This window comes from Chiloscyllium plagiosum, unplaced genomic scaffold (genome assembly GCF_037043375.1).
Source record: "Chiloscyllium plagiosum isolate Xiang-an unplaced genomic scaffold, Cpla_swu_hap1 HiC_scaffold_19, whole genome shotgun sequence".
NCBI classification, from domain to species: Eukaryota; Metazoa; Chordata; class Chondrichthyes; order Orectolobiformes; family Hemiscylliidae; genus Chiloscyllium; species Chiloscyllium plagiosum.
Window position 1 is genome coordinate 52,096,669 of NW_028270157.1, and position 22,536 is coordinate 52,119,204.

The window sequence follows — 22,536 nt, forward strand, 5'->3', positions numbered from 1 at the left end:
ATCTGAGAATAAAAAATTCATTATTACAACTCAAAGTATCAGAGGTTTTATCCATAAAGTTAGTGAAATCTGCATTATTTTGATGATTTGAATGACAAATTCAACATTTTATTCAACAACTAAGATACTTTATCAATCTTATTCATTGAAATACAAAACAAATTGAATGAAAAATCTGAACACCTTGTTGAATTTGGCATGAAAACTATACTAGAAATTATCAGTACCAATGACATCATGTCAGATATTTATTACTAAGTTAAGAAATTAATGAATCTTATTGACTGAAGCTATTTTGAGAAAGTTCAACCCACAGATATTTGAAGATCCCTTCAACCATCCTGGAATAAAAAGCTTACTTCGCCTCAATGAAAAAACAATATTTGTAAAGGAAAATCAAATTTTACATTGAAAGCATTTAAAACAGTTGAAATTTTAACAGCTTCCAGTTTTAGTACTAAAACAATAATCTTTCCAACAACAAAGATTACAAAAAGGCAACTAAAAGTGTTTTGTACAACAAAATCAAAATTCTAACAATATTCTTCCAAATCAATAACTTCAATTGCCCATTAACAATCAAACAATGCAACAACATTCACGGGACCAACCTTTCCAGTAGAGAAATTAAAGATATCAAATCTATTTCATAGATCAGCATATTCAAATGAGCAAAGCACAATCTCTAAGATTTCAAACAACTTTACCATTGGAACCAAATCAATTCAAACCATACTTGCGTCTTTAATGCTGAGGACAATAAAAGTTGAGCCTAAATTCTGCCCAAACTTCAAATGATTCAAGTATTGGCTTTTGTAAAAAAAAATGCGGGCTTTACTGGCACTTGTTACATATAATTTCCCTTAAGAGAGTGATGGTGGGCAACCTCTTGAACTTCTGAAGTCTGTATGGTGTAGGTAGATTCACAGTGCTGTTAGGGAGGGAATTCTAAGGTTTTGATCTATTTATAGTGAAATGTACAGGGATACCATTGCATGCCACAAAAGTCTGCTGCTTGAAAGCGAACTTGTACATAGTGATGTTCCATGCAGCAGCTGCCAGTGTCTATCTGGATGACAGAGGTCAGGGTTTGGACGGTGCAGTTAAAAGGAGCTTGGTGTGTTTAATGTGCATTAATTGTGAAAAGAGTGAATGCTTAATGTGACCTTACAGTCTATTCAACCAAACTTAACTTGACAAGATCAGTTTCCATATTAGCATACAGCATCCAATTTCAGGATAGTTCCTTCACTTCTTCCTGGACATAACTGCAGCCTGAGGTATCAAAGCATGGTTGCTGAGGAACTCAATGTTGGAAAAAACCATAAACAGTAGAATTCCAACAACTTGAAACTAAATAGCAAAGAATATTTTTGTATTAACTGTCCTATTGACTTCTGATTACATTTTTAATAGCAGCATGAATTAGTAGTAGCATCAAGAAAAAAGAAAACAATGGCATTAGGCTTAGAACTAGGCCATGAGATTTTCTGTTGTTTCCAAAAGAATCCTTCAACAGCCAGATTCTGGGTTTGTTTGAAAATCTGAAGAGGCTGACAGCTAGTCATAATTCAGTCCTTAGTTTCTTGTGATTTTTGGACTAACTAGCACCTTACGTTTATGCAAAAAAACTTTTCTTGATAATTTTAAATTTAGCCTGGCTACTTCCAACACATGGAAGTTTACATTTTGACATTTTTTTATGCTGCTTATCAGAGGAAATCAGTAATAAACATAACAGAGCTGGGGAGGAACATGAGCAGAATTTAATTTGATTTAATTTGATTTATTTATTGGCACATGTACCTAAGTACAGTGAAACGTTTTGTTTATGAGCAGTACAGGCAGATCATAGTAGGCAAAAACATACAGATTAAAGGGTAAAGAAAACCTTCAACAGAGGCATACAGGTTATGTTGCACAGGGTGTGTGCTAGATGAGATCAACATTAGCAAGATCAGTGTTATTTCAAGTTAGAGAGTCCATGCATCAGCCTAATAACAGCCAGGAAGAAGCTATTCCTGGACCTGATGGTGCATGTGTCCAAGCTTCTGTATCTTCTACCGGGCTGTGATGGGTCTTTCATGACCTTGGCAGCCTTTCCGCGCTTTTAGCCATGTAAATGGAGTCCATGGATGGAAGGTTGGCTTCCGTGATGGTCTTGGCTGTGCACAGAACCTTCTGTAGTTCTTACGGTTCTGGGCAGAGCAGTTGCTGTATCAGGCCATTGTGCATTTGGAAAATATGCTCTTAATGGTGTATCTGTAGAAGTTGGTGAGGATCCTTATAAACATGCCAAATTTCCCAAGCCAGCTGAGGAAGAAGAGGCATTGTTGTGCCGCCTTGACCGTCACATCTATTTGGGAAGTCCAGGACAGTTATCAGTTCTCGTCACTCCAAGGAATTTGACACTCTCCACCCTCTCAATCTCAGCTCCGTTGATATAGATGAGGTCATGTTCTTCTCTTTTCTTTCCTAAGTCAATGATCAGTTCTTTATGTTGAGAGAGAGGTTGTTCTCATTGCACCACGTCACCAAGCCCCCTATCGCCTTTCTGTATTCTGACACAATATTGTTAGATATCCATCCTGCCATGGTGGTGTCATCAGCAAACTTGTAGATTGTAATGGGGACTTGCTTGTCAGCTGGGAAGCCAGCTGGAGCCCCACACCTCCTCCTCATACCCATCATATTAAAGGGCGGGGGGCACGTGGGATGGGAGGAGTGCCTTCAATCAATATGGGTCAGAAATCCTTTCTCCTGAGCACTGCTAGTCAATCAGAATATGGAGCAGATAATTACAGGCAATACCACCAGAGAACCTACACACCAGAGACCCAGGATCAGCAAAAGATCCAGGCTACAGGATGGGAGAAGGCAGAATAGGAATCACTGACTGGGTTGCGCGGTGGGGGTCAAGAAGAAAAGGCTGACAGGGCCGGCTGTGAGTTGATCTCTGGTTTCCTATTGCCAGGTTCTTCAAAAGGCACTGGGCCCCAGACAATAAGGAAAACCTTTTGGAAGCCGGCAAGCAAACCTTACTGTCCTCCCCATTTGGCAAATACCTATACTACTGTCTGAACACTAGCGCTGTCAGAATGAAACACTGATTTCCCACTTAAGGGTCTCAATTCATAGCAAAGCAGAAAGGCCATGCATCAGTCTTGGTGCCTGGACCTGACTGGGGCAGAGCTGAAAGATAATATTGCTCCCTTCCAATATGATTAAATACCATTTTCTCTTCAACTCCATCTTGAGGGAGGTTGTTGAATTTTGCCCTGCTTGTACTATCTTTTTCATTTATTTGATCATGAGATCCATTAGTATTTTACTAAGTAAATATCACAATGCTTTGTGATTATAGTAGCATAATTGACAACACCTTGTGCAACCTTTCCAGGATGAGTGGTGGCAGAGGGTTCGTGATGGGGCAGGGGTAGGGAGTTGAGTTAAGTGGGGGTTCAAAAAGTGGAAGATCCCGTTCAGACTGTTGGCAAGCACCCACTTCGGAGTTTAATGAGGCACACTGAGGATTCAGTGATACCCCTGCAATCCAGAGCCAGATCCTTATTTCAAAAATATTACTGTGGTGTTGTAACCAAATGTTCCCTAGGTTTCAAGTGTTACTCCCACCCCCAGACTGATTGCTTTATATAGAAGCTGCTTGTAATTCGCCTAGTAGCCACCATCAACCAGGTTAACAGTGAATCCCCATGGCAATTCCTATCCAACATGAGTATCAAATGACAACTGAAATTGCTGGTACATATGAAGAGGAATGTTTGAAATTAACTTGAATCAAGCTCAAACCCACCCATCTGTCTGCATGTAGTCCAAATCCCTCTATTCCTTGTCTTTATGTGTCTGTCTACTGTATATGTCTATTAAATGTTGCTATTTTATGTATGAGTGATATGTTATTTATATACAATATTACATTATTGAGAGTTTGCTAACAAGATGCTTCTTTCTACTTACCACTCCTATGTAATTATCCATAATCCAGTATACCCAATCATTCAGACTCCAGTTCAGACAACGTCCAGAAACTGATGTACTGAACCATCCAAAAACCCAAATACACAACTGACTAGAAACCGCTATATACAATTGACTAGAAACCATTATACACAACCATCCAGAATCCAGTACATGCAACCTTGTCTAGAAGCTGGTGTACATGACTGTACAAAATTTGGTAAGAATAACTGCCCAAAATCCAGAACAATCAACCATTCAGAATGCAGTATATTCAACTATCCTTAATCTAGTATACACAACCATCCATAATATAGCATACACAATCATCCAGAATCCAGTATACATAATCATTCAGAATCCGGTGTATATAGCTGTCCAGAACTTGGTAAATACAACTGTCCAGAATTTGGTGTCTCTAAACCTCAAGAATCTAGTATACTCAGCTGTTCAGAATCCAGTATGTATAACTCTCTAGAATCTGGTAAATACAATCATTCAGAAACCAGGATAGACAACTATCCAGAATCTAATACATATAACTGAAAGTATCCGGTATTTTCAAATGACCAGAATCTGGTACATATGATATTTTGCAACATAATTTTTAACCAACAGAATCTAGGACTTCATTTGTTCAAGTATTGGTCTACTACAACTCTTCATCATTATTTCTCTTCCTGTTACTCCCTAATAGCAATTTAGCTCTTTTTTGTCTATTATATAGTGGTCTCTGGTGGTCTAAAATGGTAGTGTAAAACCAGTTTATTTCCAGTTTTTCTGTTAATATGTATTAAAGTATAGCCTAAGAAACTGCATGATAATCCTTATTCTATTGTGATATAATTCAACATATAACAAGTAGAGTTTTGGGATTAGAGGAGCAAAGGGGATTAGGAATACAGAAAAAAAATCTAAGCAAGCACTAGGGCTCATTTTCCCTGGGATAGAATTGAAAACAAAATCAGTTATGTTAAAATTCGATGAGAATATAGCTATGGAAAGAGTAGGTCAATGCAAGACAAAGGAGAGAATTTATACACAGAGCCAGAGGAAGTGGGTGATGTCCTAAGTGAGTATTTCACATCAGTAATCAAGGGGCAGGACATGGATGATGGTAAGATTAGGGAAACGTATGATGTAAAGAGGAGGTGTTGGTGTCTTGAGAAATATTAATGTAAATAGATATGTCAGACATAGACAGCAGAAATCGAGTGATTCACAAGAAGAGTATAAAAGCAGTAAGAGTATACTTAAGAGGGAAATCAGGAGGGCAAAAAGGGGACATGAGATAGCTTTAGCAAATAGGGTTAAGGAGAATTCAAAGGGATTTTACGAATACATTAAGGGCAAACGAGTAACTGGGGAGAGAATAGGACCCCTTAAAGATCAGCAAGGGAGCCTATGTGTGGAATGACAAAAGATGGGGGAGATACGAAATTAATATTTTGTATCAGTATTTACTGCAGAGGATATGGAAGATAGAGAATGCCTTAAAACACATGAGGGTGGATAAATCACTGGAACCTGATCAGGTGTACCCTCATACTCTGCGGGCAGCTAGGGAAGTGATTGCTGGGATCCTTGCTGAGATATTTGTATCCTCGATAGCCACGGGTAAGGTGCCGAAAAATTGGAGGTTGGCTAACATGGTGCCACTATTTAAGAAAGGTGTCTAGACTGGTGAACCTGACATCAGTGGTTGGCAAGTTGTTGTGGGAATACTGAGAGACAGGATTTACATGTATTTGGAAAGGCAATAACTAATTAGGGATAGTCAACAGGGCCTTGTGTGTGGGAAATCATGTCTCACTAACTTGATCGAGTTTTTTGAAGAAGCAACAAAGAGGATTGATGAAGGCAGAGTGGTGGACGTAATCTATATGGACTTCAGTAAGGTGTTCGACAAGGTTCCTCATGGTACACTGGTTAGCAAGGTTATACCACATAGAATACAGGGAGAACTACCCATTTGGATACAGAACTGGCTCGGAAGTAGAAATATTGTGGAGGTGCTGGTGCTGGACTGAGGTGGACAAAGTCATAAATCACACAACACCAGGTTATAGACCAAAAGGTTTATTTGAAAGTGCAAGCATTGGAGCTCTACTCCTTTGATGAAGGAACAGCGCTCTGAAAACTTGTACTTCCAAATAAGTCTGTTGGACTATAACCTGGTGTTGAATGATTTTTAACTTCTCAGGTAGAAGATAGAGGGTAATGGTGGAGGGTTGCTTTTCAGACTGGAGGCCTGTGACTAGTAGTGTGTCACAAGATCAGTCCTGGGTCCACTGCTTTTCATCGTTTATATAAATGATTTGGATGTGATCATAGGAGGTATAGTTAGTAAGTTTGTAGATGACACTGAAATTGGAGGTAATTGGATAGCGAAGAAGGTTACCTCAGAGTACAATGGGACCGTGATTAGATGGGCCAATGGGCCGAGGAATGGCAGATGAAGTTTAATTTTAAATAAGTGTGAGGTGCTGCATTTTAGAAAGGCAAATCAGGGCAGAACTTATGCACTAAATGGTAAGGTCCTGGTGAGTGTTGCTGAACAAAAAGACCTTGGAGTGCAGGTTCATAGTTCCTTGAAAGTGGAGTCACAGGTAGATAGGATAGTGACGAAGGCGTTTGGTATTCCTTTATTGGTCAGAGCATTGCGTATAGGAGTTGCGAGGTCACGTTGCAATGGGGCTGTTTTCCCTGGAGTGTCAGCGGCAGAGGGGTGACCTTGTAAAAGTTTATAAAATCATGAGGGGCATGGATAGGGTAAATAGACAAGATCTTTTATCTGTGGTAGGGGAGTCCAAAACTAGAGGGCATAGGTGAGAGGGGAAAAATTTACAAGTTACTTAAGGGGCAACCTTTTCATGCAGAGGGTAGTGCATGTTTGGAATGAGCTGCTAGAGGAAGTGGTGGAGGCTGATACAATTATGACATTTAAAAGGCATCTGGATGGGTATATGAATAAGAAGGATTTAGAAGGATATGGGCCAAATGCTGGCAAATGGGACTACATTTATTTCGGATATCTGGTAGGCATGGTCTGGTTCGAAGGGTCTGTTTCCGGGCTGTACATCTCTATGACTCTCTGACTCTGGGTAGATAAATCCCCAGGGCCTGATGGGATCTATTTCAATATACTGAAGGAGGCATGGGAGGAGATTGTTAGGGCCTTGACAGAGATATTTGTGTCCTCAGGCATAGTTCCAGAAGACTGGAGAATAGCCAATATTGTTTCTTTGTTTAAGAAGGGCAACAGAGATGATCCATGAAATTATAAGCTGGCAAGACATACATTATTGGAAAAGATTCTTAGGGACAGGATTTACTGGCATTTGGAAAGTAATGGATTTGTGAAGAATAGTCAGCATGGCTTTGTGTGGGGAAGAAGAGATTAAGAGATCCAGCACCACCTCCAGTGTGCTAGCACAGCCTTTGGCCTCCTGGGGAAAAGGGTGTTCAAGGACAACAGCATCAGATCCGACACCAAGCTCATGGTTTACAGATCTGTGGTGGTTCCCACCCTCCTATACAGCTCTGAGACATGGTCTACAGCAGATACCTCAAAGCACTGGAGCAGTACCACAACACTACCTGCGTGAGATCCTGTGAATCCACTGGGAAGAAAGATACACCAACACCAGCATTCTTGACCAGGCCACCATCCCCAGCATCAAGGCACGGACCACCCTTGATCAGCTATGATGGGCTGGTAACATTGTCCCTATGACTGACACGGGACTCCCCAAGCAGGTGCTCTACTCACAGCTCCGAAATGGCAGGTTAGTCCCAGATGGACAGAGGAAGTGCTTCAGTGATACCCTCAAGGCCTCACTGGCGAAGTGCAGCATTCCCACAGATACCTGTGAATCACTGGTCCAAGACTGTCTGAAGTGGAGGAGGAGCAGCTGGGACGGGGTTGTGCACCTCGAGACTTGCTGTCACGAAAAAGTAGAAGCCAGGAGAAAATAGCATAAGGAGCGCACTCCCACATCAATACCCCACCCACCCCTTCCCATGACAACTTTCTAACCCAAATATAACAGAGCCTGTGGTCACCTCATCAGACTGTACAGTCACCTACAGGCTCACCCTGAGAGTGGAAGACAGTCATCTTCGTCTATGAGGGACTGCCGATAATGTTGATGTGTGGGGAAGGTCTTGTGTCACAAATTTGATGGAATTTTTTGAGGAAGTGACGAAGATGGGGATAGGGCAGTAAATGTTGTCTACATGGACTTTGCTAAAGCTTTTGAGACCTGAAAAAGGGTTATACCGGAAACATTGACTTCTCCACCTTCTGATGCTGCCTGGCTTGCTGTGTTCTTCCAGCCTCCTGGATTCCTGCACCTGCAGTCTAACAAAGCACTTGATAAGGGTCATCATGGTAGGCAGGTCCAGAAGAAGAAGTCACAATGCATCCATGGTAATTTAGTAAGTTGGATACAAAATTGGCTTGGTCATAGAAGACAGAGGGTAGTTCTGAAGGAATAGTTTTACTGAGTAACTGGTATGTGACTAGTGGTATTCCACAAGGATTGTGGAATAATCCCTTCCTGAAGAAGGGCCTGTGCCCGAAACGTCGAATCTCCTGTTCCCTGGATGCTGCCTGACCTGCTGTGCTGTTCCAGCAATAAAGTTTCAACTTTGATCTCCAGCATCTGCAGACCTCACTTTCTCCTCGTATTCCACAAGGATCTGTGCTGGCACCTCTGTTGTCTATTATATATATAAATGATTTGGGTGAAAATGTAGGTATCTGATTCATAAATTTGAGGATGGCTCGAAAATTGGTGGAGTGGTGGATAGTGAGAAAGGTTGTCAAAGGATACAGCTGGATACATAGTTCGAACGTTGGACAGAGAAATGGCAGATAGAGTTTAATCTGGACAAGTTTGAGGTGATGCTTTTTGGGAGGTCCAAAACAAGAGGAAAGTATACAGTAAATGGCAGAATCCTTAGGAGCATTAATGTACGGAGAGATCTTGTGGTGCAAATCCATGAGCATGGCAACACACGTGAATAAAGTGGTAAAGAAGGCATACAGCATGTTTCTCTTTATTAGTTAAGGCACTGAGTATAAAAGTTGACAAGTCATGTTAAAGGTGTATAAAACTTTAGTTAGGCCACATTTAGAATACTGTCTGCAGTTCTGGTTGCCACACTATAGAAAGGACATGGAGGCTTTGGAGAGGATGTAAAACAGGTTTACAAGAATATGCCTGGAATGGAGTGTATTAGCTCGACGGAGAGGTTGGACAAACTTGGATTGTTTTTGATAGATTATCGGAGGTTGTGAGGGGACCTGGTAGAAGTATATAAAATTATGAGAAGCATGGATAGGGTGGATAGCTGGAGTCTTTTTCCCATACTGGAAATGTCAAATACTAAGGATTATAATTTTAAAGTGAGAGAGGGAAAATTTAAAGGAGCTGTGAAAGGCAAGTTTTTTTATACCGAGGGTGATAGGCGCCTGGAAAGCACTCCCAGGAGAGGTGGTAAAAGCAGATAAGATAGCAATATTTAAGAGGTATTTAGACAAACACATAAACAGGCAGGGAATAGAGTGCAGGTGGGTGGGGTAAATTTAGAAGAGGGTCATGATCAGCACAAACATGGTGGGCTGAACAACCTATTTCTGTGCTGTCCTGCCCTATGTTGTATGTTCTTAATCTTGGTTAAACCATACTTCAAATGCCAGGTGTCTGTGGACGGGGGGGATTACAGGGTCGGGGATGTGCTGGGGGATGCAGAGATGGGGGTGGGGTGTGTAGGTAGATCGGTGGGGGTTGGATAGATTACAGCTGGTGCCTTGGAAAGTTACCTGAGCTTTTGATGTCAATTGTCCAAGATGAGAAGGACAAGTGGTGATTTGAATTCGCCAGGTACCTGTTCTGACTTTAACGTTGCGTACTTTCAGCATTTGGTTTCCTCATGGCTTATGCGAGGATACAAGCTGCATTTATAGAGTTAAGAAGTGCAGGTAATGAGGCTGATAATAGTCCCCCTTAATAGGTGTCTCATTGCTGTGTGGTGCAATGTAGTATTTGGATTTCCAGGAAACATTTGATAATGAGCAACATTAAAGGTTGTTGCACAAGTTAAGAGATCACTGCATTGGTAGTATTAGCATGGATTGTGGATTAGTTAATTCACAGAAGATAGAATTAGAATTAATGGGTCTTTTAAAAGTTCTGGAAAGATGTAACAAGTAGATGCCACAGGGATCAGTCTATTATTTCCTCTGCACATTAATGACTTTGAGGACAGGGACAATGGGCACTATATCCAAATATACCAGCAATACAAAAATAATTGGGACGCCATGTGAGGATGAGAGCATAAAGAATCTGCAAGGAGCAGAGATAGTGACTGGGCAAAAACTTGACAGATGGAGTTTCATGTAGGAAAATATGAGGTAGGAATAATCAAAGATCAATCTATTAGTTAAAGGGAGAGAGACTCCAAAAATGTGCAACGGAGAGGAATCTGGGTGTGCTTGTGCCTGAAATACAAAAATTTAGCAAGCTAGTGCAGCAAGTAATTAAGAAAGCAAACAGAATGTTGGCCTTTATTGCTAGGAGATTGCTGTTTAAAAATAGGGAAATCTTTTTACAGCTCTGCTGAACAGTCATCGAGACTTGAAACATTAGCTTGCTCTCTCTCCATGGATGCTGCTTGACCAGCTGTGATCTCCAGCATTTGTTTTCAGAAATCTTTTTACAACTGTACAAAATCAATTGTACAGGCAATGGCTATGTTGGAAAATGTGTCGAAAAAGCCAGGTATCGTTTGCTAAACCATGAAAAGTGCAGAAATCATCCATTTGACTGTATTGTGTACTGTTTTGGTCCCCATATTAGAGGCAGTTTAAAAGAGATTCAGAAGGCTGTTTCTGGGAATAAGGGATTATCTGACCCAGAATAACTAAACAAATTAGGCCTTTATTTATTAGAGCTTAGATTGGGGAGAGATCTTATTAAAACAAAAGGTTCTGAAGTGGTACTGGTTAATAAGGAGACAATCATTTGAAAGTGAAATGTGAAGGAATTTCTTCTCCCAGAGGGTGGTGAGTGTCTGGAATTCTCCCAGAGGTTTGTGGAGGCTAGATCACTGAAAGTATTTAAAGAGGAGGTAGATAACACTTTTGAAATATTGGGGAGTTGAGGGCTTTGATGAACCTATATGAGAGAGGTGTTGAGGCTTCAGGCAGATCAGTTTAGAGAATGGCAAGGCAGGCTTGAAGGGGTCAAATGGCCTCCTCCTGCTCCTATTCTTCTATTAACCCTCCATTTGCCCAATTTTATTGCTTAGAGGCAGATCCAACACTCCTTCCTCATTGGACTCAAGACATACTGATCGAGAAAGTTCTCTTGTATACACATTAGCAATTTGTCACCTTTGCTAGCCTTGGCAATATACTTTTCCCAGTCTATATTTAGGTTATTGAAGTCACCTCATATTTCTATGCTATTTCTGTTGCATGCTTTGCAACTCACCAAAAAAAAACTCTTCTCCTTCTTACTTTTTGAAGTTCTATTATAAAGCTCTCAGTAGTGCAACAGGCTGCCATCCTTAATTTAAGCCAAAGTAGATTCAATCCAGAACCATCTAGTATATCCACTCTATTTAGAACTGTAACATTATCCTTACTTAATCCAATCCTGCTCCATCCCACTCCTGTTATTTCCTTCTCTACCATTCCTCAGTATCTGTTATATTCAGAAGAAAATATTTAAGATGCACATGTAGCGGTGCCCAGCTGGTTTGCCAAGTCAGTCAATCAACTAATCTCTAAATCACTGAGATCTTGATCAATGAACCATTTCGCATTGTACTGTAAAACTCAGCACTGACGTCTGAGATCCTGACCAATGAGAGAGACCTCTAAATCTACATTGATGAGGTTTAATGTCATCAGCTGTAGGTTCTATTGAATACTTTGTGATTTCATATCTCATTTGGAAACAATTCGGTATCATACAAACTGTTTTACCTCATCCTGTATTCTGTTTGGACAATCATTGATGCAAAATCTACTCGGCAATATTAGTTCTCCTGCAATTTCATCCCAATGTGATTATTTATTCTCCCTACTTTTTAATCATACAGTAGCTTAATATTACTTTTATTTGTGGCTTTAATGGTTTTTAATCTTGTTGCTTTAAGCTCTTTCCCAAATACAACGTTACTTCCTCAATGCAGCACTGCATTTTATTTTCCTTGCCTTAGAAATTTTTAAATTGTGAAGTACAGCTGTTTTGGTTTAATTTCCTTCTTTTGAAGGTTTATATTCTGTAATCCCTCTCAGTACTGCTTACAAGGAGTTTTCTCATGGTTGTGTGGTCAAAATGGAAATTTCCCACCTTCATCAGCCAAAATGGGGATTTTCTGCATTTCTGCAATTATAATGGGTGATTACTGATCTTTGACTGCCTAACAAACAACACCCAACATTTTCCCCAACTTTTCCAAATAAAGCTTTGTGCCTTTGGTCTTAATAAAACTCTTCCCACCTTAACTGTGGTTTAGTTATTAACCTCCTATTCTAATCACCATCTCAACAACATTCTTACCATCTTCTTCTGTCAAACTCTTTCTAGTTAGGCTTTTCAATTGCCCTTTGTCACCATAATTCTGGCTTTACAACATTACCAATGCTGAAACTTCAGTCTGAATTATTTTTATGGCTTTGACTTCCTGACTGTAGCCATGCCTTGTGACATTTGTTCGCTATGGCAGTAATGATTTTTGTGAACTGGAAGTATTCCTTTTAAGTGTGAGGTAGAAGCTAGTCATATTGTACATTTCACCAGAAAGCAAGGATGCATAAAGACATTCCCGATTAGAGATTCAGCTAGGAAGCAAACACGCGTTGGAATTGTATGAGTAAAGTTGAAAATCCTTGTTGAGCAAGGAGAAACCTTTAAATTAGTGACACAGAATGGACTAAGAAACCCAGAAATTATCCTTCTCTTACCAGGTCTGAAGTAAAGGCTTTCACATTAAGTGCCTTGTTGATCTTTCCATGAGTCTGTCTGCAGACTACTGGACTGTCCAGTTGCTGTAGCTGATATCAGATTTTATCAATAGTTCTGTCCAGCTGTGAACACTTTAAAGCTGTACATATTCAGTACTGCTCCTGGGGTCACTGAAATTCTCGCGGTTGTTTCTTCTGTTATTCAGCAATGGTGCTCCTACTGCCACTGTTTTGTATATGTTTTAATGCCACCCACTACCAACTTGTGATTGGGGTAGTTTGATTCCACTATTACTCTTTCATTGACTGCATGGATCTACTTGGTTTGCAGTGGCAGAGGAAAACTACTGGTGAGTTTTTACAAGATTCTCTTTTAACCAAAAATGTAGGCTTTTAATTGATAGCAATTAGATACAAGTTGCATTAATAAGACAAACATTGTTACTAAGACTTCAGGTCTGTCGTTTTCGAGATGTTCTGCCTTTCCCCACCCAAGTACTTATGACATCATATGAATGGGTGGAGCTTAAGGCAAGCTCAGCATTAAACCTTTCACTAACCATCAATCAACACCAAGATCTTCCACATACCATGCCTGCCAACTACTGAAGCTCTATGTTAATATTAACTCCATTGTAGATTCAGCATTTTCTAATTTCACATCAGACTGCCTGAAAAAGCAGGTTCTTTCTCTCTTTTACAAGATATCCAACCTTTTTTCGATACTTTTACTTGTATAGGTCTCTACCATAGATTTTCATCTCCTTAGCTATTTGAACACTCCTTTGTACTTTTAGTCTTTTCCCTGGGACATTGAGATGATAAGATCAGTTTCAGTTTCCAGCAAGTTTTGGCTAGTCTGGAAGGTGAGGTTGGTTAGGGGGAGGGAGGGGTGAATGCACAATGCCTTAATTATTCAAGATTTTGAAATTGATAGAGAGATCAACATTAGAGTTACTCTACTTGGAACATTCTCAAATGCCACAGATTGATTGCTTGAAAAGTAGTTATTTTAGTTCTAATGATAATTTGGACTTGATTGAGGCATACGTATATATGTCATTTTCAGCTGGATTACAGCCTTAAAAGTTACTTCCAGTTATCCATTATTTACACAAGTGACATGTTCCATGTGAGACAGAGGACTATTAATTACCAGTCTTTTACCACATGTTAACTAATTTTAGTAAGCATATTTTAGACTCGATTATAAACTTTTTATAAATGTTTTAAATCAAGATGATCAGCCCTAATTACAGTGTGGTAATGTGCCAAGAAACCGTATCACAAATGTTAGGTCTGGGCTTAAATCCTACAATTTCCCAGATAATTTCCAGCAAAGACTTTGTAAATTCTACAGAGTGGAGAAGTCAAACGATAAAATCACTGTTTCATCTAACTACAAAACTAAATCTGGTGACTTTTATTTATCTCATAAGACTGTGATTTAAAGCTGTTTATGTTGAAATGAAGAATATGTGTTCCACTGCAATGGTAGAGATGAGCAGAACACTGGAGACTTAAATTAAATTGAGGAAGAAGGAAACGGCAGGGGTAAATCTTCTCTTCAGCATGGACTTTTGAGCAGCTCATTGGCTAGCAGAGAACCCACTGGCTACTCCACTAACTTATGAGAGACTGCCCTTATTAGTGTTTGATTGGTGGCTAGGTGGAAGTGGGGAAATGACAGTGATCCAGGGCATCCGGACAACAGTAATACTATGACTCAGTCAACCTCCAGATATGTCTTCTGGTGTGGTGGGTGGGTGGGGGGGGAGGTGGCAGGGTGGGGGTAGGACAGATTTGGATGAGAAGCAGCCAGGGAGTATTCTTATTTTGAGAAGCTAATAGGACTGATCCATGGATGATGGTCACAGTGGCACCAGAAGCAAAATAATAAATTCATTCTTTCAGTTCTGGGGCACTAATTTCCCACTTACACTATCTCAAACTGTCCCCCAATTAATGACGGTATGGGAGTACCAATTAAACTTTAAACTATTTTTAGTTTTCACTTTCCTAATTTAACTCTGCCTCCATTCTTGAAAGTACTCTGCGCCTTTGAGGTGAATTCACAGAGACATTACACCCCTTCCAACTCCCTGTCCTGTAAGGGATGCTCTTCTCCAACCCTGCTAACTCATGCTGGTGCTCATTGGTCTCTTCATCTGGCAATCCTCCCCTTGCCAATCTTTTTTGAAGTTGGTATTTCCCGTCCACTCTCTCATTTTATTCCAGGAGCCCTGACCTGATGCACCATGTGCAGCAACTCCACGACAGAGGAAATGCTGGCCTAGGTGTCAGGAAGGAGAAAATGTTCCAATTTTAGCCTTTTAATGGATTTATTTGAATGCAGAATTTGAGCACCCAACATGTTTTCTTCATTCCTATCAGAATACTTTAATAAATCAGTTTATTGAGAAGGTCCCATTATAAATATAGACATGTTGAAGTGTCTGTACCTAACTGATGATTTTGGTAAGCAAAATAGTTAATTGTAACTAAAATGTGGCAGACAGTGTAAAATAGAAGAAGGAGCTTTTCAAGTTCAACCTTATTTTTTGGAAGCCCATGTTCTTCTTAAGTCTCAACATACTAACATTAATGTCAACTATTTTGAGTTCATTTGTGAAGTTGTTCAGGGGTTGCAAAGTTTTATTTGATGTAGGATGAATTAATCCACTCTGCCATACTTCTTTTCTGAGGCAAATTTCAGCAGGTGCTGGTATCCTGAATCTCGGTGGATTGTCAGCTCACCACAACTAAGCTGCTCCTCCTACCTTGATCAGAGGAACTGCAAATGTTGATTCTCTGTATGAATTATGTGGTTGCCAAACAGACATCTCACAAATAATAACAGGTTTCAGCATCTTACTCATTCCTTGTTTCCAATTTAAGTCTTAGAACTATCCAATTCCCAACCTCCTGCCCTTAATCCATCATGCTACAAATGTTCACTACTCAAGCATTCTACAAATTTTTCTTGAAGATTATTATATAATCTACTTCTTCCACCCTTTCAAGCAGTATCTACAATGTCATAACCTGCTGTGAAACGAAATTCTCCTACCTCACATCTCGTTCTTTTGATAAGTATCTTGAATTTAGGTTTTTTGTTTACCCAAACGATTTCTCCTTATTTACTCCCTACATTTATGATTTTGAGCACCTCTATTAAATCTCCCTGAACCTTCTCTGTTCTAAGCAGAACTATCCTAGTTTTTCTAATTTTATCACATATTTTTCAAAAAGTGCTGCAGGATTTCAGTTAACATTTCATCAACATATTCTGTCACCTTCAAAAACTGGTGCACATTCACTGCCAGGTATAGATCTCTTTCCTTATACCCATTATAAAATTATACCATTTAGTTACATTGCCCTTTCCCATTCTTCTTGCCTAAAGGTATGACTTCATATCCTTTGGCATTAAATTACATCCACTATGCATCTGCTCATTTAAAGGATTCTGTTTATGACAATTAAAACCTTGGCAAAACCTTTTCTTGCAGTCACATCATGTAACTGCATGACTTGCATCAATATGTCAAAAGGCCAGCTCTTCTAATTCAAGTCCCTCAATAAAATTGATTGGTAAAACACATTTCAACAGTCTCCTGAAGTCTGTAACCATATGTAAACATTATTTGCCACATTTCTAAGTACTGTGACATCTTCAAATTTTGAAATATGCTCTAATACCCATGTCCAAACCGTACATATAATATGAGACTGTGGAATCCTACAAGGCACTAAAAAAAGCCTAACGATACAAGCAACATATTATACACCAAGTCAGTTATTTTACATAAAATATTTGCGTCAGAACTTGCCCTGAGCTATAGTATCCTCCTTTGCATTATAGCTGTACCTTTTAAAAACATCTTATATACAAGTTAATTTATATTGTTGAACTATGTTTCAAAACTATAGAAATGGAGTCACAGGTAGATAGGATAGTGAAGAAGGCGTTTGGTCTGCTTTCTTTTATTGGTCAGAGTATTGAATACAGGAGTTAGGAGGTCATGTTGCGACTGTAAAGGACATTGGTTAGGCCACTGTTGGAATATTGCGTGCAATTCTGGTCTACCTCCTATCAGAAAGATGTTGTGAAACTTGAAAGGGTTCAGAAAAGATTTACAAGGATGTTGCCAGGATTGGAGGATTTGAGCTGTAGGGAGAGGCTGAACAGGCTGGGGCTGTTTTCCCTGGTGCGTCGGAGGCTGAGGGGTGACCTTATAGAAGTTTACAAAATTATGAGGGGCATGGATAGGGTAAATAGACAAAGTCTTTTCCCTGGGGCCGGGGAGGCCAGAATTAGATGGCATAGGTTTAGGGTGAGAGGGGAAAGATATAAAAGGGACCTAAGGGGCAACGTTTTCACACAGAGGGTGGTACGTTTTCACACAGAGGAATGAGCTGCCAGAGGAAGTGGTGAAGGCTGGTACAGTTGCAACATTTAAAAGGCATTTGGATGGGTACATGAATAGGAAGGGTTTGGAGGGATATGGGCCAGGTGCTGGCAGGTAGCACTGGATCGGGTTGGGATATCTGATCAGCATGACGGGTTGGACCGAAGGGTCTGTTTCCATGCTGTACATCTCTATGACTCTATAACTCTATAATTGAAGGAGAAGAGTTAGTAGAACCAATTGATTGGTATGTTGATGCAAGTCATGCTTTTATATCAAGTGATTGTCAAAAGGTTTTACAAGCACTTCCTTGTCATAAAATTGTACCCTTTACATTTTGGGCCTTTAAACATGATTAATTTATGACCGATATGGTTATCCTTCAAACTAGACCTTTGCGAGAAGTTATACAAATAAAGCAATATTACAGATTTCTAAGTATACAAACATCTTATTGCCTTGACAATTTGTTCTTTAACATTTTTCTTTGCATATATTTATAGTAGTTTAATTATATTCACCAATTCTATTCAGATTTAGTGAAGTGTGTAGGCTTAACTTGTTTCGTATTGTGTCATATAAAAACAGGGAGTTAGGTCTAAACTTTTCACCTTAAATTTAACACAGTATGGAATATATCAAAAGGAATTGCCATTTCACTAGACTGTCTGTATGTGATTTGAAGAGATAGTCACTTGTGTTTCTGAATGAGAAGGGATGGAATAATAAGGAGAGAATGTTCTTGTTTCTAAAAGCATTTATACATTTTTGCTTTTCTCATCCAACATTAGGAATCATATTACTTGAAAACAAAACAGCAGGAAACACTAGTGTGCATGTGAAGAACGTATCTACTGATTCATACATTATTTGATTCAGTCATTTTTCATAGTTTGGGACTATATATGTTATAATTTAATTTCTGTTCTCTGACCATAGGCATGCAATTGTGCATTCAAAAATCAGATAATTAATTTTTTTTTGTTCTAAACATTGCATTTGACTTCCCACTTTATGTTGCCAAATTGTCACAATCTGTTAAATTCCATTTGTATTATTACAATATTAAGAAATCTGAAGAAGTAATTAAATATGTTCCACAAATCATGTTATTGTAAATCTGGTTTGTTTTATACCTGTTTTCCTTGACTGAAAAGCGAGTGTTCTTTCTCCATCTAGAATAAATAGAAACAGGTTTGAAATCAAGAAAGTTGAATATTTTAAGAAGAAATACTTCCAATTATGTTATACTGTTACATTATAACATTATAATGTGTTATTTTACCGTTTTATTCATTAAGAGTCAAGAACTATATTATTCTGCACATTTACACATAACAAGGATCACTCACTACTAAACTATTCTTCAGTGAGGAGATGCTGAAATACTCATAATAAAGGTGGTGGGATTTAAATTTACTAAATTTATTTTTAAACCTACTTAAATAAAAGCTAGTCTTAGCAATAGTGACCAAGAAATCATCATCAATTCTCATAAAAGCCCATTAATGTCACTTAGAAAAAGTATTCCACACCAACTGTGTAGTTGACTCTTAACTGCCCTCAAAGGTATCTAACGGGCAAGAAATGTTAGAGATGTCTACATCCCATGACATAACGTTTAGAAGTGTGTGCACTGAACTAACTATGTTACTACATCACATGGTCAGATCTGGAGTAATATACCCAATGTCCGCTCCAATATTAATATCTAAAAGTAAGATTATTTCAGATTTTCACAATCTATAAGAAATAAAATTGTGACAGCAATAAAGGACATGACTGCAGTATAGGCAGTTGATTGAATGTTCACCTGAACGCGATTGGATACAAAATTTAAAAACACATACCAACAGATTTAAGAACAGCTTCTTCCCTGTTGTTATCAGATTTATGAATGGACCTCTCATATATTAGAATTGATCTTTCTTCGCATCTTCTCTGTAACTGTAACACTATATTCTGCATTTTGTTCAATTGCTCTGATGTATGACTTGTCTGGTTAGCACACAGAACCATATTTTTCACTGTCTCTTGGCATATGTGCCAATAATAAATTAAATCAAATCAAGTGGTCAGAGCATTGAGTGTAGGAGTTGGGAGGTCATGTTATGGCTGTACAGGATGTTGGTTAGGCCACTTTTGGAATATTGCATGCAATTCTGGTCTCCTTCCTATTGGAAGGATGTTGTGAAATTTGAAAGGGTTCAAATAGGATTTACAAGGATAGTGCCAGGGTTGGAGGATTTGAGCTATAGGAAGAGGTTCAATAGGCTGGGGGTGTTTTCCCTGGAGTATCGGAGGCTGAAGGGTGACCTTAGAGAGGTTTATAAAATCATTAAGAGCATGGATAGGATAAATAGACAAAGTCTTTTCCCTGGGTGAGGGAGTCCAGAATTAGAGGGCATAGGTTTAGGGCAAGAGGGGAAGGATATAAAAGAGACCTAAGGGGCAACTTTTTCATGCAGAGAGTGGTGTGTGTATGGAATGAACTGCCAGAGGAAGTGGTGGAGGCTGGTACAATTGCAACATTTAAAAGGCATCTGGATGGGTACATGAATAGGAAGGGGTTAGAGGGCTATGGGCCGGGTACTGGCAAGTGGGACTGGATTAGCTTGGGATATCTGGTCATCATGGACAAGTTGGACAGCAGTGTCTATTTCTGTACTGTACATCTCTATGACTCTATGACTCTAAATCAAAAGATTGAGTAAGTTAGGCCTATACTCATTGGAGTTTAGAAAAATGAACAAACAAGATTCTGAGAGGACTTGATAGGGTTGCTGCTAAAGAGTTGATTCCACTTATAGGGTGACCAGGAATAGGGGACACAGGTTAAAATTAGGTGGGCAGATCCTGATAGGAAGGATATGGGTAAGAAGTGTGTCATGAGAAGTTGAGTGAAGTCCACCTCAACATGGGGACCAACTTGCTGTATCTTTTAGCCATGTTCTGGGCATCAATGTGAGATTCTTGCTACAGAGCTACATGTTGCCTACATATGGGAATTGATCATTGCTTGTTAAGGGTCTTCCTACTGGCACATCCCACCTCATTAATGTGCAGCTTCCCATCCTGCTCCCTGCTGCAAACAAACTTGACACTGAGAACTCTCGACACGGAAGTCAGAGTATCTGGTAATTTTAACTCACTGCCTGATTTAGGAGACCTTCATACTGGACACCAGAAACCTACATTACAGGGCATGTTCCATGCTCACCGGCCATTGCACCTCCAATTCACAGACATTGGCATCCAATATGTGCCAGACTCTGAGAACTCTCTTGGTACATCATCAATCCACTTTCTGAAATTCAACCTCAGCGTGCATCAGTAATTATTATTGTAATGCTCCCTATTGAGCTTAGGGATATGCACCCAGTTCATGGGCTGGACCAGGCTCTGATTCTGGGCTGGTTTTCTTCTTTTGGTTTTTCTCTTGCTCTCAGTGCTCACTTGCTTTGAGCCTACATTAATGCTGAGAACATCCATGCTGTGCCATTCGTTTTTGTACCTTTCCCATCAGCCAGAGATACCAAGGCTTATAGTCCTGCTATATTACTTAGCACAAAGCCAACTTGTCATGGTTGTCAGCAGGCCTCAGTCAAGAGAAATAAACTAGTCAGGACATCCCAGACAGAGATCTAAGGGACGCTCCAGTACCAGTCAAGGGGCTTGGGCTGCGTCAGTCAATCATTCGGAGCAGTCAGAATCAGAATCATCTCCTCATAAGAAGTGAGGAGCCACATGTCGGGCAGCCCACCACATGACTTGACCCTTTCTGACCTATCTGGACTGTTTCCCTCCTGAAATGAGAGAGAGGCAGGTATTAAAGAAGTTGCAAGCTGTTATTTTTGGCGCACATAGGAAGGTGTTCTGAGCAGGTGCACAGACAACATAGAGGGAATGCAAAGTTAATGCTGTCAGAGATGGGGTGAGTGACAGTGAGTGGGGAAGATGTTGTATGTAATAGAAAGAGTAGTAGAGCATGAGCCTTGATGGGATGTTTGTGCAGAAGGAGAGATAGAGTGAGTTTGAGGTAGAGAGTGGCACTTATTCTGGTGAAGTGGAGAAGATCATTGACCTTCTTCCCACATTGTTGTGCACTTCTCCTGATGGCTGGAACCATACTGATCCAGATGGCAATCTCAGATCAGCCTGGCATGATCTGGTTTTGTGGCCTCCACTGCTGATACTGGGCCAAGAGAACATCCTACATCTGCACCACGCTGTCCCTGCCACAAAGCAGGGTACCAATTTCTCCTTGCCTGCCAGATCCAGGGCAAGGATCAGAACCCTGTGCAAGGCAGCTCCAGATTAACAGTACCTGTCCAATTGCACAACAGGATTTTAAAGATTGTGCTGATGCCAGGGATGCCAGTCCATTCTGGGATATCCCAGCAGTAATGAGTTGTTCCAGGTACTGGCAGGGTTAGAATCTGGTGAGTAGTAGGGTCGGTATTTAATGAAGTGAGTTTGGTAAGGTATGGTGAGTGGAGCCAGATTTGATCTTAGCCCTTGTGCACTCTTATTTATTTAGCATGTGTTTGTTAGTAAAAGGCAAGACATTTTTATGGATTTAACATTGATTTAGAATAAGGAAAGAAAACAATTTGTATTAGTGTCAGAGAGAGAAACAAAACTGAATAAAGTAAAGGAGCGAAGGGTTATGTGGGAAAGACAGATAAGTAGAATAGAGGATTATCAGATCAGACATGATCACATTGAATTATGGAGCAGGCTCAATGGACTAAATGGTCTGCTGTGCTCCAACATCTTACAGTCTCATGATCTTAAGCTTGCTCCATCATTCAATATGCTTATAGCTGATCTGATTGGGTCCTTAATTCCACTTTTGAATCCATTGTCAAACAAAAAAATCAGTCTAATTTAGTATTGAATATATTTAGTGATGCAGCTTCTACTGCTCTCTGAGAAAGAGAACTCCATCCTCTGCTCTCTGGCCTTCAGTTCCAGGGCATTTGTCAGCCTTCAGTCCCATTATTTTTCCCAGTATACTTTTAATCTAGTAATTGTGATTGTTTTAAGTTCCTCTCTCCCTTTGACCTCTTGATTTTCTATAATTTCTGGGATGATTTTTGTGCCTTCTACTCTGAAAACAGACATAATACTTGTTCAAAGCCTCTGCTGTGCCATTGT

General features: G+C 39.7%; 1 protein-coding gene across 6 annotated transcripts in view; it reads right to left on the reverse strand.

Annotated features, from left to right (window-relative positions):
* LOC122559567 (FYVE, RhoGEF and PH domain-containing protein 4) overlaps positions 1-22,536 on the reverse strand; it is a 256,121-nt gene that overhangs the window by 189,231 nt on the left and 44,354 nt on the right. For all 6 annotated transcript variants that reach the window (XM_043709240.2, XM_087997368.1, XM_087997366.1 and 3 more), the window contains exon 2: positions 18,513-18,551. In XM_043709240.2, the coding sequence (XP_043565175.2) occupies positions 18,513-18,551 (39 nt within the window). The remainder of the gene's footprint in view (positions 1-18,512; positions 18,552-22,536) is intronic.